General features: G+C 43.8%; 1 protein-coding gene across 1 annotated transcript in view; it reads right to left on the reverse strand.

Moving 5' to 3' along the window:
• Positions 1-12970: 12970 nt before the first annotated feature.
• LOC115471283 (loricrin-like) overlaps positions 12971-17367 on the reverse strand; it is a 72662-nt gene continuing 68265 nt past the window's right edge. Inside the window, exons 14-16 of the mRNA XM_030204985.1 lie at positions 17004-17114; positions 16098-16193; positions 12971-13198 (exon numbers count right to left, since the gene is read on the reverse strand). Of these exons, the coding sequence (XP_030060845.1) occupies positions 13143-13198; positions 16098-16193; positions 17004-17114 (263 nt within the window). The 3' untranslated portion in view covers positions 12971-13142. The remainder of the gene's footprint in view (positions 13199-16097; positions 16194-17003; positions 17115-17367) is intronic.

Here is a 17367-nt window from a genome sequence, read left to right on the forward strand (position 1 = left end):
TATCCAAAAATCAAGTGGCAAGCAGCAATTTTCAAACCAGAAAAACATATTTCTGTTTCAAAAATGGCTATTTTCTAGATGTTTCTGTGCTCAGTGTGTCTATCTTTTCAGACCATTAAAAAAAAAAACATCCAAGGGGAAAACGCACAAAAACAAACCATTGGGATATATGGAGGGGCCAGCGTTCTTAAAAGACTGGCCACACAGACATCCCAGCAAAGCATTGGGTCACCCTAGGGAACGCTGCAGTGGACTTCACATAAAAGGTCCCAGTACACATCTCACCATTACTCCTTATATTGTATGAGGAGCCCTCCAAAATGCACCAAAAATCTACTGTACCGAAATGTATACCACTATGATAGACATTATATCTGCAGGTGTCACCTATATGTGGGTACAGTAGGTTTTTGGTGGGCTTTGGAGGGTTCAAACTTTCCACCACAAGTGTAACAGTTAGAGTCTCCTCCTAACCTACAAATGCATTCAGTCCACAGCCCCTTATTACCTCTCCACCCTCATCTCCCTTATGTTCTCACCTGAAACCTCCGCTCACAGGACAAATCCCTCCTCTCAGTACCCTTCTCCACCACCGCCAACTCCAGGCTCCGCCCTTTCTGCCTCGCCTCACCTTATGCTTGGAATAAACTTCCTGAGCCCATTCGCCAAGCCCCCTCCCTGCCCATCTTCAAATCCTTGCTCAAAGACCACCTCTTCAATGTAGCCTTCGGCACCTAACCTTTATACCTCTATTCAGGAAATCTAGACTGCCCCAATTTGACTGCCCTAGTTGACTGAGTGTACATTTGTCCTTTAGATTGTAAGCTTCTTGAGCAGGGACTGTCCTTCTCTGTTAAACTGTACAGCGTTGCGTAACTCTAGTAGCGCTTTAGAAATGTTAAGTAGTAGTAGTAGTAGTAGTAGTATGAGCCTGGGTTCTCTTCTCTATAGGGCACTGCACCGACCACTAGGCTACTCCAGGGACCTGCTTACTACTTTAGTAGGACTGGTCCCAACATCTGAGGCTGTCATATAGGTTTCTTTCACATTACATTACACTATGGACTTATATCCCACAAACACTATCAAGTTCAATGCAGGTAAAAGTAAGCAACTAAACAAACTTCAGGAATTACAATAAAAAGGAAGGGGAATAGGAATGGGACTTGGTATACCACCTTTCTGTGTTTTTTGCAACTAATTCAAAGTGGTTTACATAGTATACACCAGGGGCGTATCTGCGTGGGGCCACAGGGGCCTGGGCCCCCGCAGATTTCGCCCTGGCCCCCCTCCCCGCCGTCAACCCTCCCCCGCTGCTTACTTTTGCTGGCGGGGTCCGACCCGCAATCTTCATATTTCGGCTTCCTCCGTGGCCATGTGCTTCCAGGAAGTAACGCTGCAGCGCTGATTCGTTGAATCTAGTTCGGCGTCTGACGTCCCACGTCAGACGCCGAACTAGATTCAACGAATCAGCGCTGCAGCGTTACTTCCTGGAAGCACATGGCCACGGAGGAAGCCGAAATATGAAGATTGCGGGTCGGACCCCGCCAGCAAAAGTAAGCAGCGGGGGAGGGTTGACGGCGGGGAGGGGGTGGAGAGAGGCGGCGGCGGCGGCGGGGGGGGGGGAGGCAAAAATGTGCCCCCCCTCTCTGGCTCTGGCCCCCCCCTACCGCCGGATTCCAGATACGCCCCTGGTATACACAGGTACTTATTTGTACCTGGGGCAATGGAGGGTTAAGTAACTTGCCCAGGGTCACAAGGAGCTGCAGTGGGAATCAAACCTAGCTCCCCACAATCAAAATCTGCTGCACTAACCGCTAAGCTACTCCTCCACTCCAATCATTCAACTTCATTTATACAGTGAATGATGAATCCTAATCCTGGTAGAATCTCTTAAAAAGAAATGTCTTTAACAATTTTCTAAACAGAAGCGCGCGAAAGCTTTCCTTCTAATAAGTTCTGGGAGAAGAGGATATTTCTCTGGTAAGTGAACAAATTTTGCTTGTGCTTTCGGAACTTGAAGATTGGGGTTTAAAGGAGGAACTGTAAGTTAGTGATAGGCTGATATCCTTAATACTTTAGCAAGTTTTAAATTACGGAAAAACTCAAAAAACACTAAGATGGAGTCAGCAGTCCAGCAGCGAGAGGGGTGCTATCCAGTCTTTTGCATTGAGTGTCACATGTATGATTATCTCCCAATTGGTGAGGTGTCATATGTGTGTGCCCGATGCAAAGAGCTCCTAGCTCTCAGAGAACGTGTCCGTTCCCTTGAGGCTAGAGTAGCAGACTTGATGGAGCTGAGGGAGACAGAGAGGTACATAGAGGAGACCTACAGGGATGTTGTAGAGAAGTCCCACCTCCAGTCAGGTAGCCCCTGTGCTACCTTGGAGGAGGGAGGTCTCCTAGAAGGAGAGCATCACCCTGGTGAAGTAGGAAGTACTCCTGTAGCCAGGACCTGCCCACCAGGGGATGTATTATCCTTTCGCACCGAGGATATATCTCCAAATGTTGCCCGGGAGGGAAAGGTTAGGACAGCTGTTGTACTTGGTGATTCGATCATTAGGCATATAGATAGCTGGGTGGCTGGTGGACGTGAGGATCGCCTGGTGACTTGCCTGCCTGGTGCGAAGGTGGCGGACCTCACGTGTTACCTAGATAGGATTCTAGATAGTGCTGGGGAGGAGTCCGCTGTCTTGGTACATGTGGGTACCAATGACATAGGAAAATGTGGGAGAGAGGTTCTGGAAGCAAAATTTAGGCTCTTAGGTAGAAAGCTGAAATCCAGATCCTCCAGGGTAGCATTTTCTGAAATGCTACCTGTGCCACGCGCAGGGCCCAAGAGACAGGCAGAGCTCCAGAGTCTCAATGCGTGGATGAGACGATGGTGCAGGGAGGAGGGCTTTAGATTTGTTAGGAACTGGGCAACATTCTGGGGAAGGGGGAGCCTATTCCGAAAGGATGGGCTCCATCTTAACCAGAGTGGGACCAGGCTGCTGGCATCGGCGTTTAAGAAGGAGATAGAGCAGCTTTTAAACTAGAAATGGGGGGAAGGCCGACAGTCGCTCAAAGAGCATGGTTCGGGATAAGGTATCTTTCAAAGATATCACCATAACAGGGAAGATAGAGTATCCTGATAGTGAGGTTGCAAAAGAGATTGTAGTAGATCGGGTATCTTTAAATAACAATAAAAATCAGACAAAAGATTGCCAATTAATACTGTCAAGTACTAAGCATGATGTACTTAGGAACAACAAACATAGTTTGAAATGTCTATATGCGAATGCCAGGAGCCTAAGAAATAAGATGGGGGAGTTAGAATATATTGCACTAAATGAAAAATTAGATATAATAGGCATCTCTGAGACCTGGTGGAAGGAGGATAACCAGTGGGACACTGTCATACCGGGGTACAAATTATATCGTAGTGATAGGGTGAATCGGATTGGTGGAGGGGTAGCATTGTATATTAACGAGAGCCTTGAATCAAATAGATTGAAAATTCTGCAGGAAGCAAAACACTCCTTGGAATCACTGTGGATTGAAATTCCATGTGCAAAGGGGAAAAGGATAGTGATAGGAGTGTACTACCGTCCGCCTGGCCAGGACGAACAGACGGATGCGGAAATGTTAAAGGAAATCAGGGACGCAAACAAACTGGGCAACACAATAATAATGGGGGATTTCAATTACCCGCATATACTGTAGACTGGGGTAATGTAACATCTGTACACGCAAGGGACATAAGATTTCTTGATGAAATCAAGGACAGCTTCATGGAACAGCTAGTTCAGGAGCCGACAAGAGAAGGAAAAATACTAGACTTAGTCCTTAGTGGTGCTCATGATCTAGTGCAGGGGGTAACGATACGAGGGCCGCTTGATAACAGTGATCATAATATGATCGGTTTTGATATTGGCATTGAAGGAAGTGAAACTAGGAAATCAAGTACGCTAGCGTTTAACTATAGAAAGGGTGATTACGACAAAATGAGAAAAATGGTGAAAAAAAGACTGAAAGGAGCAGCTCGCAGAGTAAAAAACTTGCATCAGGCGTGGATGCTGTTTAAAAACACCATCCTGGAGGTTCAGGACAAATATATTCCACGTATTAGAAAAAAGGGAAAAAAGACTAAACGTCAGCCGGCGTGGCTAAACAGTAAGATAAAGGAAATCATTAGAGCCAAAAAACAATCCTTCAGAAAGTGGAGAAGAGAACCAACTGAAAGTAACAGGATAGATCATAAGGAATGCCAAGCCAAATGCAAAGCGGAGATAAGGAGGGCAAAAAAGGACTTTGAGAAGAAATTAGCGTTGGAAGCAAAAATACATAGTAAAAACTTTTTTAGATACATTAAAAGCAGAAAACCGGCCAAAGAGTCGGTTGGGCCGCTGGACGAAAATGGTGTTAAAGGGGCGATCAAGGAGGACAAAGCCGTAGCGGAGAAATTAAATGAATTCTTTGCTTCGGTCTTCACCGAGGAGGATTTGGGGGGGACACCGGTGCCGGAAAGAATATTTGAAGCGGGGGAGTCGGAGAAACTAAACAAATTCTCTGTAACCTTGGAGGATGTAATGGGTCAGTTCAGCAAGCTGAAGAGTAGTAAATCACCGGGACCTGATGGTATTCATCCCAGAGTATTAATAGAACTAAAAAATGAACTTGCGGAGCTACTGTTAGAAATATGCAATCTGTCCCTAAAATCGAGTGTAATACCGGAAGACTGGAGGGTAGCCAATGTTACTCCGATTTTTAAGAAAGGTTCCAGAGGAGATCCGGGAAATTATAGACCGGTGAGTCTGACGTCGGTGCCGGGCAAGATGGTGGAGGCTATTATTAAGAATAAAATTGCAGAGCATATACAAAAACATGGACTGATGAGACAAAGTCAGCACGGATTTAGTGAAGGGAAGTCTTGCCTCACCAATCTAATGCATTTTTTTGAGGGGGTAAGCAAACATGTGGACAATGGGGAGCCGGTTGATATTGTATATCTGGATTTTCAGAAGGCGTTTGACAAAGTGCCGCACGAAAGACTCCTGAAGAAATTGCAGAGTCATGGAATCGGAGGTAGGGTATTATTATGGATTAAGAACTGGTTGAAAGATAGGAAGCAGAGAGTAGGATTGCGTGGCCAGTATTCTCAGTGGAGGAGGGTAGTTAGTGGGGTCCCGCAGGGGTCTGTGCTGGGTCCGTTGCTTTTTAATGTATTTATAAATGACCTAGAGATGGGAATAACTAGTGAGGTAATTAAATTCGCCGATGACACAAAATTATTCAGGGTCGTCAAGTCGCAGGAGGAATGTGAACGATTACAGGAGGACCTTGCGAGACTGGGAGAATGGGCGTGCAAGTGGCAGATGAAGTTCAATGTTGACAAGTGCAAAGTGATGCATGTGGGTAAGAGGAACCCGAATTATAGCTACGTCTTGCAAGGTTCCGCGTTAGGAGTTACGGATCAAGAAAGGGATCTGGGTGTCGTCGTCGATGATACGCTGAAACCTTCTGCTCAGTGTGCTGCTGCGGCTAGGAAAGCGAATAGAATGTTGGGTGTTATTAAGAAGGGTATGGAGTCCAGGTGTGCGGATGTTATAATGCCGTTGTATCGCTCCATGGTGCGACCGCACCTGGAGTATTGTGTTCAGTACTGGTCTCCGTATCTCAAAAAGATATAGTAGAATTGGAAAAGGTACAGCGAAGGGCGACGAAAATGATAGTGGGGATGGGACGACTTTCCTATGAAGAGAGGCTGAGAAGGCTAGGGCTTTTCAGCTTGGAGAAGAGACGGCTGAGGGGAGATATGATAGAAGTGTATAAAATAATGAGTGGAATGGATCGGGTGGATGTGAAGCGACTGTTCACGCTATCCAAAAATACTAGGACTAGAGGGCATGAGTTGAAGCTACAGTGTGGTAAATTTAAAACGAATCGGAGAAAATTTTTCTTCACCCAACGTGTAATTAGACTCTGGAATTCATTGCCGGAGAACGTGGTACGGGCGGTTAGCTTGACGGAGTTTAAAAAGGGGTTAGATAGATTCCTAAAGGACAAGTCCATAGACCGCTATTAAATGGACTGGAAAAATTCCTCATTTTTAGGTATAACTTGTCTGGAATGTTTTTACGTTTGGGGAGCGTGCCAGGTGCCCTTGACCTGGATTGGCCACTGTCGGTGACAGGATGCTGGGCTAGATGGACCTTTGGTCTTTCCCAGTATGGCACTACTTATGTACTTATGTACTTATAAGATAATCACAGGTCCTTATGAGGAAAGAAGGAAGAGAATTCCAAAATTGTAAGGCTTGATAAGAGTAGATTGTCGAGTAGAGTGGGAGGGTGTCAGTGACCACTGGAGGAGTAAGAGGGGTCATGCCTTAATTCTTCCAGTTTATATCTGCTCATTTAGGACACCCTTTGGTCACTTACGGCCCTGTTTACTAAGGTGCGCAAGCATTTTTAGTGCACACTAAACGCTAGAGTTGTCCATATGTTCCTATCGGCGACTTTAGCATTTAGCGTGTGTTAATCATTAGCACCTGCTAAAAATGCTAATGCACCTTTAGCATGGCTTAGTTAACAGGGCCCTTAATCGTGAATTTATTTATTTATTTATTAGGATTTATTTACTGCCTTTTTGAAGGAATTCACGCAAGGCGGTGTACAGTAAGAATAGATCAAACATGAACAATAGGCAATTACAGCAGTAATACCAACGTGATTAGTGGTATTTAATAAACTCCACCTAAACTTAGGGGCAGTTTATAAAATATGCTTAGAAGCCGTTCCTGTGACTAAATTTAGTTGCAGCCTTTTACACCAAATAAAATTTGGTGTAAATGTCCCTGCCTACTTTAGGCACAGATTGGGCATATTCTATAACACTGCAGATAAATTTTAGAAATGCCCTCAATCTGCCCATTCTCCTCCTATGGCCATGTTGCATTTTGAGATCCACATGGTTATAGACTACGTTATAGAATATGCTTAGTAAGTAGTGCACATAAATTCTAATGCGTTCTAATTAGTGTTGTTGACAATAACTGCATATTAATATCCAATTACCAGCGATGATTGGCCTATTAATCAATTAAGTTATGTACGCAAAAGTGGCTGAAACTCCAGCCCCCCCCCCCCCCTGCAGTAATAAGACAGTACTAGGCTTGGTGCCTGCGCTAATTTCAGCCATGAGGAGCCTTCTAACCTATCTGCTCCTGGAGGCCCTGTTGGTATTGTTCCTCTGACACACATGTGTCAGAGAGGATAGAACCAACAGAGTCTTCCTGAGTACGTGGTGTATATGAGGGCTTCTCACTGTTAAACTTAGCACTGGCAATGGAACTAGTACTGTCTGATTATTGCCTGAAGCCCGATCTCTCAAAGGCGGGAAGCGGGAGAGGGAGGAAGATCCAAGGAGAAGTACTGGAGGGGGGGCAATGTTGGACTGAGGAAGGTGAGGAAAGAGAAAATAGTGAGATTGGATGTATAGGTTGGAGGGAGGGAGGGAAGAGGGAAGAAATGCTGGACATGGAAGGGGGTGATGAAATAGAAAAGGTGGGTGAGGTTGGATGGGTAGGTGGGAGGGAGGGAGGGAGGGAAGAGACGAGAAATGCTAGACATGGAGGAGAAGGAAGAAGGGAGGAATTCTAGACATGGATGGAGGGGAGGTGAGAGAAGAGAAATGCTAGACATGGATGGAGGGAATAAGGAGAGGAAAAATGCTGGACATGGAAGGAGGATAGCAGAGGGAAGAGAGGAGAGGAGAAATGTTGGACATGGATGGAGGAGAGGGGTAGGAAAAGAGGAGAAATTCTGGACATAGATGGAGGGTAGGGAAGAGAGAGGAAGGAGATGCATATGGATAGTGTTTCAGATTTGGCAAGACTGTTTTTCTAATTACTAATCTGTGTGCTAATTTGGTTTGTATTATTTTGGGTGTTCTGGGGCTGTAACAGGTTACAGCAATTATTTATATTGAAAAAAATCACGTTATTTTTTTGTCTTCTATACTGGTGTAATAATTTCAGTGATGACGTTTTAGGTAGTCCATGGCTGGTAAAAGGGATGTTGCTACTGTAGTGGTGGAGCAATAGTGACCCGCCCCTAAGGTTGCCCTGTACAAGAACTGGTACCTTTTTTCTGCCAAAAAAGCACTGGCTGCAGCTGCTGCGTTGGCAAATCTTCAGGTGGCAGGCAGGCAGAAGAAGGCTTAGGCTGCACTGGTCTTGTCTCCTGCTCATGTATGTCAGCTGGGACCTCAGCTATTGAGTTAACACGTTGTCTTCTCTTCCACCATAGGTCCTTCTTCCTGCCTCATCATGCCTCCTCCTGTGTGACGTGCTTCCTGTTTCCACTGCAGGAGGGATCATGGCAGGAAGAGGATCTGTGGCAGCAGAGAAGAGCCCAAGCTCAGGAAAGATGGCAGACACCGAGGTGGGAGCACACGCTGAGGATTAAGCAGGAATCGAGGTGTGGGGGCTGGGCTGAGTGCACACAGCTAAGGAGGCAACTCCATAGCTCACAGCATAGGGTGCGGGGGCCCTTAAGTTTGTTTGCCCTGGGCCCTGCTTTGTCTGTTGGCAGGCCTGTGCAAAACAACAGAAAGGAACTTCAAGCCTCTCCAGTTCATAATATAAAAGGGTTCTGGTAACAGGGGAGAGTCTCTCATTGGAGGTGAAAAAGGTATAAACTCCACCTAAGACATGGAAGACAACAAAGGTTCAGTGCTAAAAATAATCCTTTATTGGTGATCTCAAAAAGACATAAAAATTTACAAAAGTGGAAAAACCAAAGAGCAAGCAATAAAGTTCAGAAGTCCTTCAAAGTCTAAAGAAATTATGCCCTGATTCTCTGAAGCAAACACAGGCGCTAGAGGCCATTAGCACCAGACTAGCACCCACATTTACCAGCACACAATGCTTAGAGGCCCTTATCAAGGGAAACAACAAGCTCACTGAAGAACAGCTCTAATAGCATGGTAATATAGTCAAAAAGATACAAACTGGGTCATTTCCTATTCCCTCCTATGCTCAGAGAACAGCATGCTGAAGATACCTAGAGAATTACACAATCCTGTAACGCTTATTTAGACACTTGTTGAAAAGGGAACAAAGGAGAATTCAGTATAGGCTGTTCCCACAGCTGAGCTTTAATTTCAGTGAGTTTAGCCAAAAACGTTTCACTTAAAAGCTCTATACATCATTAATACTCCTTATTTTTGTAACCCTTAATTTATTTCTTTTTTTATATCAAACACATGTTTTACATTTTATTATATCCAGCCAGGAATGTGAAAAATTCAATAGGTATCTGTATACACCATTCCCCAAATCTGTTGACTGAAAAACACTGTCCAAAAAAATATAATATATCCATACACTATACAAAAAAGCACCAGAATATTCAAGAGCAGAAAGGAGCAAATTTATCTTGACTCATATTTTGTCACATGCGTCAGTTAACTGTGTGACAGTTTAGCATGTGTCAAATGAGCAACTATGACAGTTTAACATGTAATAGTTTAGTGAGTGACAAATTAGCAACTGAGACAGTTAAAAGTGTGTCATTTCATCACACCTGCAGATAGGAAGAACTACCATTTGGTGGTGCCTGTCAGGGAGGATGCCTGACTAGTTCAGGCATTCTCTCTGACAGGCAAAGCCTGGTGCAGCTTTCTCTTCTGTGCCAAGGACTCACCTATGGCAGGACTTGAAACAGCCTTCTGCGCTGGCAAAGCTGAATGGCAAGACTTTGCTATAGGCCTTGAGTGGGACAGGACTCTGCCATGGCCATGGGTGGTGTATGCTGGCAGCTGCCTGTGGGTCAGGTCTCTATGGTGGTCATAGGAGCCAACTTTTCCAAAATATTGGGGTGCTAAGCCCAATGGAAATAACCTCTCCCTGGACACATACAAGGAAATTTCTCAATATTGGGGGTGCTCAAGCACCCATAGCACCCACAGAGTCGGCTCCAATGATGGTGGTTCTTGTGCATTCACAGAGCTGTAAGCGGGCAGGTGTGCATTGTGGGCCTTGTCCATCGACAACACCAGATGCAAGACAGTGCTCACGATGCCAGATATGGAGATGAGTGTGGAGCAGGGAGAGAAGAAGTCTGAAGGGAACTTTTGGCCACTGCGATTTGGGTGCCCAAAGGCCAGGTGTCAATTTGCATAAGCACTCAAGCATCTGCACTCAAACAGCAGTGCCCTCATGGCAGCACCCAAAACTCCTGCTTTGCCCTATACTGCCCCATTTCTAGCATGTTCTTCTCTTCCTTTTTCTGGGCCTGTTGTCATCAACACTCTACCTCTGTCCATGCTTGTGAGAGCAGCATAACCAAATTTAGCATGATACCGGGCCTTAAGCACAGGCTCTCGCTCAATGCCTGATGCAAGAACCAGAGCCACAGTCAGCTGAAAACTTGCATATCCTTGTTAAATATAAAATCTCCACTGACTCAATTGTTGCATGAAAAACTGTTGCAGTTGCTCATCTAATGCACGCTCAAGTGTTGCATGTTTAAGTGACTGGCAACGCCCATGTGCCTTGAAATGCTAGCAAAACGTCTACGCCATCCAGCTTGAAAAAATGTCCCATAAAGGTGAACACAAAAATGTAGGGAAACGTGATCACCGCAACAAAGAACAAATATAATACATTTTTGGACAAAATTCCATAGTCAAACCTCCTGGCTAGGTATACAGGATACACCCGGAGGACAGGGCTCAGTACCAGAACCCAGGGTCTTTCAGGAGTGTAGATGAGATGCACCCTCTAGATTTTATTCACCAATTGAAAATCTCTGTTCAGTTAAAGGAGGTTTAAGAAAACTAGTTACTAAGCTGTGATAAAATACAGAATTTTACCAACAGTTTACCTTACCATAGCAGTTACTAACCTTAGAAAATGAGCACCGTAATACTACAGTGAAGGAATAATGCACATTACAAACAACCTGGTGGAGGAGTGGCCTAGTGGTTAGGGTGGTGGACTTTGGTCCTGAGGAACTGAATTCGATTCCTGGCACAGGCAGCTCCTTGTGACTCTGGGCAAGTCACTTAACCCTCCATTGCCCGCCGCATTGAGCCTGCCATGAGTGAGAAAGCGCAGGGTACAAATGTAACAAAAAAAAACCCCTCACAAATGGGGTTATTCTACTCTGCTCCCTGGGAACCATTTTAAAGGAGCTGGAGTATTATTAGCATTCAGCGTGGAACCACATCCCCCCCAAAGGCAATTTTATAAACTTCAGTCCAAGCGTCCCATCTACCAGATACTCAATCTGACTTTCCACCCCCACAAAGACCTTCTTTCCTAGACCTACTTCTCCAATCTCTGGTGGTCTAATAGTTACTTGAAAAAACAATCCCCAGTCACTCCTACCCTATGTGGTTCCAGGTTGAAAATGGTGCCTCTTGACCCAGAGCACTAGTCTCATCATACTACCATTAAGTGTCAAGCTGCCATATAGAGGTGTTAAGTGCCTTTGTTGGGCTGGGGGAAGGGAGGGGTCTACGGAGATGGTATCTTTAGGGGGAAAGCCTTTGATAATGGGGAAAATGGAGTGTTGCACTGAATATTAATTATGCTTAATTCCCTTTAAGATGGCACTCAGGAGCATCCAGCCACAATTTAATAGCACAATATTTTCACAATGGCAACATAATGCCAACTCAAAGCTACAAAAGTATTTATCTTTGAAATGAGTATTGAATTTGCAATGCTTAACCCAGAGCTATATCTTGCTAAAAGGGTAGGAGAATACATCATCTTCTACTGTATAAAATGTTTGAAGGAACAACCATTGGCTATAAGATTTTCCAAGAATTAAAGCTTTTAAATATTCTTCTGCTGTCAATGAACCAATCTTTACTGGAGTCAAAATTATGGTCTACATCTTGCTCTTTCATGCTGTGAGAAGGGAGAGGCTGTCCTACCCTGGTTAGGCACCTAGAGGGTGCTGTTCCCCTAAAATGTCCAGGGAGAAGGGCTGGGTGAGTTGCTGAAGGGAGCCAGTAAGGGGAGGTATAGCTGGAGGTCGCTAGGACCGAGGAGAGTCCTGGAGGTGGAAACAGGTGCAGCAGGTTATGGGCTGGGTCCTGTTTGGCCATTAAACACTTAATACCCCACCTGAGTGGTGAGGGGGAGAGGAGAGCTAGCAGCGGTAGAAGAGAGCTGGTAGCTGAAGCAGGAGGTCCCCATGTGAAGTACTGGCTGAGCCCTTTGGACTGGTGGTGAACTGTGTGCAAAGCAAGGAAGCTGGCTGGGGTAAGAAGGCCCTAGAGTGCCAGGGATAAGAACTGTGTGTTACAAGGACGGACTGGGTGTCCGGGTTACAAGGAAGGACTGGGGTGTTCATGTTACAAGGAAGGACTGAGTGTCCAGGTGCTTAAGCTGGAAGATTGAACTGACTAGGAAGAAATGTTTAAGCTGGAAGGACTGTTTAAGCTTGTAAAAGTGTTTTAAGCTGGAAGAAGTGTGCCCCAGGAAGGGGCAATAAAAGATTTGTAAGAGAATATCCTGTTGGTGAGACCTGACTGTGTTTGCCTTTGAGAAGCAGGTCACCCTGAGCAGAAAGGGGTAGTAGAATAATTTGCATAAAATCTGCATACTGAGAACCAGCTCACCCTGAGTGAAAGAGGGTCGTGGGATCCTGAGGTGGGAGCTTCATCTTCACAATAGCCTCATCTTGACAATGCTTAGAATATGAGTTGTAAACAATAACAGAAAATTGTATGTTTTCTTAAGTATATGACAAATATGTGTTTGAAATTAGTCATTAATATCTTCTATTGAGGGGGCTGGTCAGCCTTACACAGTTGGTGATTCACCTCCAAAAGCTTACTGTAACATATGTTTGACCACGGCTGTGAAAGAAGCCCTCAGAACCCAGGCTTGGGTTTTAAAAATTCATAGGTTTGTAAAAAAAAGAGATGTGCAGACAATTATGATATGCTTCAGTTATTAGGATTGTTTTAATATATCAGTGAAATCATATGGAGTGCACAGATTGTTTCTGATTACAAGACAATGTTTGGAATTAACATTAAAGATCAATCTTTTGAAATCAGAATGATTGCCAAATTAAATAAAGAGGGTAACATGCTTGATGCTGATTTTTGGAAAGTGGATTTTCAGTGTTGCTTTTTCACTTCTTTGCTCCACCTGTGCATTGTTGCTGCTGGTCTGTGTTTTGACATCCACCTGGAACAAGAATCAGAAAATCAGTGGAACTATAACCTATCAAACTCCTCAGGCTCCCTGCATACTTACTAATACTTCATTCAATATATGATATAATTACAAATACATTCTGGTTAGTTAGTTAGTTAGTTAGTTAGTTAGTTAGTTAGTTAGTTAGTTAGTTAGTTAGTTAGTTAGTTAGTTAGAGAGGAACCCTTTTACTAAGCTGCACTAAGAAGTTGCCTGTGTTATTTTTAGTGTGTGGATTTCCCACACGTTGAGGCCACTTTTACTGGGAGGGTAAAATGGCCGCAATGTTGTTTTTTACATTAATGGCCACATGCTAATTTCCAAATTAGCATATGGATAGTGTTAAACTGTTTGTGAGCCCTTGTGCCTAGGCCGAGGCTTAGGAAAAACCTTGGCCAAGGCCTAGGGTGGACCAAACAGGCGCTAAGCAATACCATGGCCACAAAGCCCCGTACACTCAGGACAATCACCTAGCCTCACGGCCGAACGGGAACTCACTCATACAGAGTCCAAGTATAAGGGCCTCATGGCCAAACTGGAACCGAGTCATACACTAGGGAAGGGGAAAAGAACAATGAGGGGTCCCAAAAGGGATTGGAGCACATGCAATGCACACAGTACTAGATAGTGACACAAAGGAAGGGCAACAGACAAAAAGCTGGCAGGTACAGGATACGACCAGGGGAAGAGATTGCACACAAAGGTAGCAGAGGCAAAGCCCACAGGGAAAAGGAGAAAGCCGAGGACAGAACAGGACACAGACTCTACAAGAGCGAAGCTCCACAGGAACACTCTAGGCTGTACCATACAGCACTCAAAACACTAGGCTGTGCCACACAGCACCCAAGGGAAAAGGGAAGCCACCTATAGGAATACACTAGGCTGTGCTACACAGCACTCAAGGTTAAATGGAAAACACTTATAGGAATACACAAGACTGTGCCACTCCGCACTCAAGGGTCAAGGGAATTCACTCACAAGAATACCCAAGGCTGGCCATTCAGGACTCAAAGGTAAAGGGAAACCACTCATAAGAATACACAAGGCTGTGCTACAGAGTCAAATAACAGACATTAGAGACAAAGGGAAAAGCAAGTAAACAGGGAAAGCTGCCTTTACATACACCAATCAGATAAGGAGCAATGCTCACAATAATCAGGAGACAAACACAGCAGACAAAGAGTTAAAGCAGGCTAAAGGGAAGGGCTGCTTTAAACACTCAAGTCAGGAAGAAGCAGGGCTTACAATGCAGTCAAATGTTTAAAGCTAAAAAAGGGGAAATACAAACCATGTTCTTACCAGAACTCATCTGCACACAGAGACAGAGCAAACAGAGCACCCACAGCTGCACGGAAGACAGGTAATCAAGGAGCGCAGCTAGACTAGGGAAACAATCAAGCACACGCTGGGAACAACCAGCACACAGAGAAGCTACAAGCAACGAGAAGGGTAAGCAAACTCCAATGGATGCACAATGTGCTACTAGCATAGACAGAGAGAGGGCAAGGTGCTCAGCTGACAGGAGTTAATGCTAAAGCATAGGCTGTAGGGAGAGGTAGGTTTAAATAGATCTGACTTGACATCTGCTGCCTCAGACGTCAGCTCAATCCCTAATAGGCCAATCAGAGGTGAGTCCCAGTCATTCCCCTGCCTGTCTAGCAGAATCATAACAGATAGTAGAGTGAGAGCCCTTACCATCATCTATTTACTAGGTGATTAGGGTTCCCAAGCTGGACCCTTGAAAACCAGCAGCTTGCGAAGATTTGCTGATTAGCGTGGGACATGTCTAAACTCTGCCTCAAATAGCCCCCCCTACTAAAAAAATATTTTACATTTTCTAGAGCAGAATTGACATGCGCCAATCCCAGAACTACCATGGGACACCTGAGTGCACCCCATGATAGTAGTGCCTTTTACCGTGATGTAAGCACGCATTAGTGCTTACCGCCGCTTAGTAAAAGGACCCCTAGTTGCTTTTTAGATGATAACATCTAAAGGAATCCACTTATTTCATCAACCATAAACATAGGAAGAACCCTTGGCCTGAGAGATGACCTCAGAATAAACAGCTCAAAATTAAGAAATGAAAAACAGTTATAAATGCAAAAGCCGACTTTTATTTTAGCTCTGTTATGTTCTGTCATGTTCAATAGTTTACAACTTATTTTTAACTGTATTTCAAGAAGCAATTTCTGAGGTCACAGAGGGCAAGTATCCCTGAATGTTAGCTGACACTGAAAAACAGAAAAGTTCTCATCTGACAAGTGTGATTAACACCACCTTAGTACTTTCTACACTCTACACATATTTTTTTTTAGCTCTTTCTGTTTGTTACATTATTTATGTGCTCAGAGTAGAATTGTTTGAAATTGTAATGTACTGGAAAATCAACGTAAACTTGTAACTTCAACCCTTAAGTTATCAGGCTGTGTTAAAGCTATAATGAGCATGATTTGTCCTAACACAGTTTAGATTAATATAACACAAGGTTAGTGAAGTCTCTGCGGAGTAAATAGAAACAAGAGGCAGGGCATTCAAAAATATGCAAAACACCTCATTACTATGGAAATTCCATAATGTGGCTTGCACTAAATGCCTTAAACTACATTCTAGCTGGTAAAAGACAGTGTTATTTTACCATCCCGGAAGCATCAAGCTTCAGAGTTCCAGCCTAGTACTCATGCACTACTTCATAAAAGGGGAGATACACAATTATCTTGGGAGTCCCCCCAACCTAAACGGCCTCAGAAGTTATCCCATGCTCCCAAAGGCCCCCAGACCTACCTTCCTTTGTCTTCTGGGCATCTTGTTCAAAAGGGCTACTAGAGGTCATGTTTCCATATAACAAATACGTCATTAATATAGATGAAATTAAACTTGAGATCATTACCTTGGCTTTTAGTTTCGAATGAATCACAATCTCCACCTTGTGATGTTTGGCCACATTGTCCTCCTCCATTTCCACCCTTGGAAGATGAGCTTGACTCTAGAGACATAAAGAACAACAGTAGGAAGTGTGATTTTTAAGATACTTTAGTCTTGTTTTCAGAACTATCTGAAGTTTTCCTCCATGCTCCATCACAATAAAAATATTGACCAGAAGAGACATGCTATGGGGCTGATATTCAACTTACTGTGATCAGTGTTTTAAGCCACTTATAGCCACAGGCTGAATTAAGGCCTGATGTTCAATGATGAGTCATATTTGAGCGTAGCGCACACAAGTTAACCAGGCACCAGTCAATATTCAGACTGGTGCCTAGGTAGCTCAGCGAATGAAGTAAGGAGAGTATTTTTGCAATCCTAACTTTATCCACTTAATTGTGGTTAACAGACTGAATAACTTAACAAAAAAAAAAAAACCCACCACCACCACCACCAACAACAACTATCCATAATACTAATTTTTCTTACCAAACTTCCAAATTCTCATTACCCAAGTAAATCAGACATTCAGTGAATTATATGTCATTTAGAAGCTTACTTAAAATCCACTTCTTTAGATCTGTGTTCAGCTAATATGAAAATATTTTTTAAATAGTTGTATTATTGTCTTAATATTAATTATCTTGTAATGCTTCTTCTTAATTTCTTATGTAAGCCGCATTGAACCTTAGCTTTCCTAGGAAAATGCAGGGTAAAAATGTCATAATAAGTATATAAATAAATATTGCCACTAACAAAGTAAATCCAAGCTATTCCTCACTTCTGCTCTAAACTGCCCCTTCACTACTCAAACAGTGCTGTGGACCAAACATTTTCTATGGAACAGTTTTTATAATGCATTAACACTTACGTCCAGTCACTTGACTACTCTGTTGGCAGGAGCCACCTCCAACCTGAGAGCTCTGGGAGCTCTGATTCCATTGACCTCCACAGCTACTGCCCTGGCTAGATGTAGATGTTTCTGTAAAATAAAGTGGAACAGAATAAGAAGTGTAATTCTGTACAGTCCTGCTATGGAAGAACCTTATTTTCACAAATTCCTGAAGTTCACTCCTCATTTGTACATTTTTATAGGATAGCCAAATATTCATAACTATAATCAATGGTCAAAAGAACAAATTACATATTTTGTCTCCTGAATCTCAGTAGTAGATTTCATCATTTAGTGACAGGTTTCGCTTTCTTCCAGGAATTATAAAAACTACTAATGCAAT

Source organism: Microcaecilia unicolor, chromosome 5 (assembly GCF_901765095.1).
Source record: "Microcaecilia unicolor chromosome 5, aMicUni1.1, whole genome shotgun sequence".
Taxonomy (NCBI): Eukaryota; Metazoa; Chordata; class Amphibia; order Gymnophiona; family Siphonopidae; genus Microcaecilia; species Microcaecilia unicolor.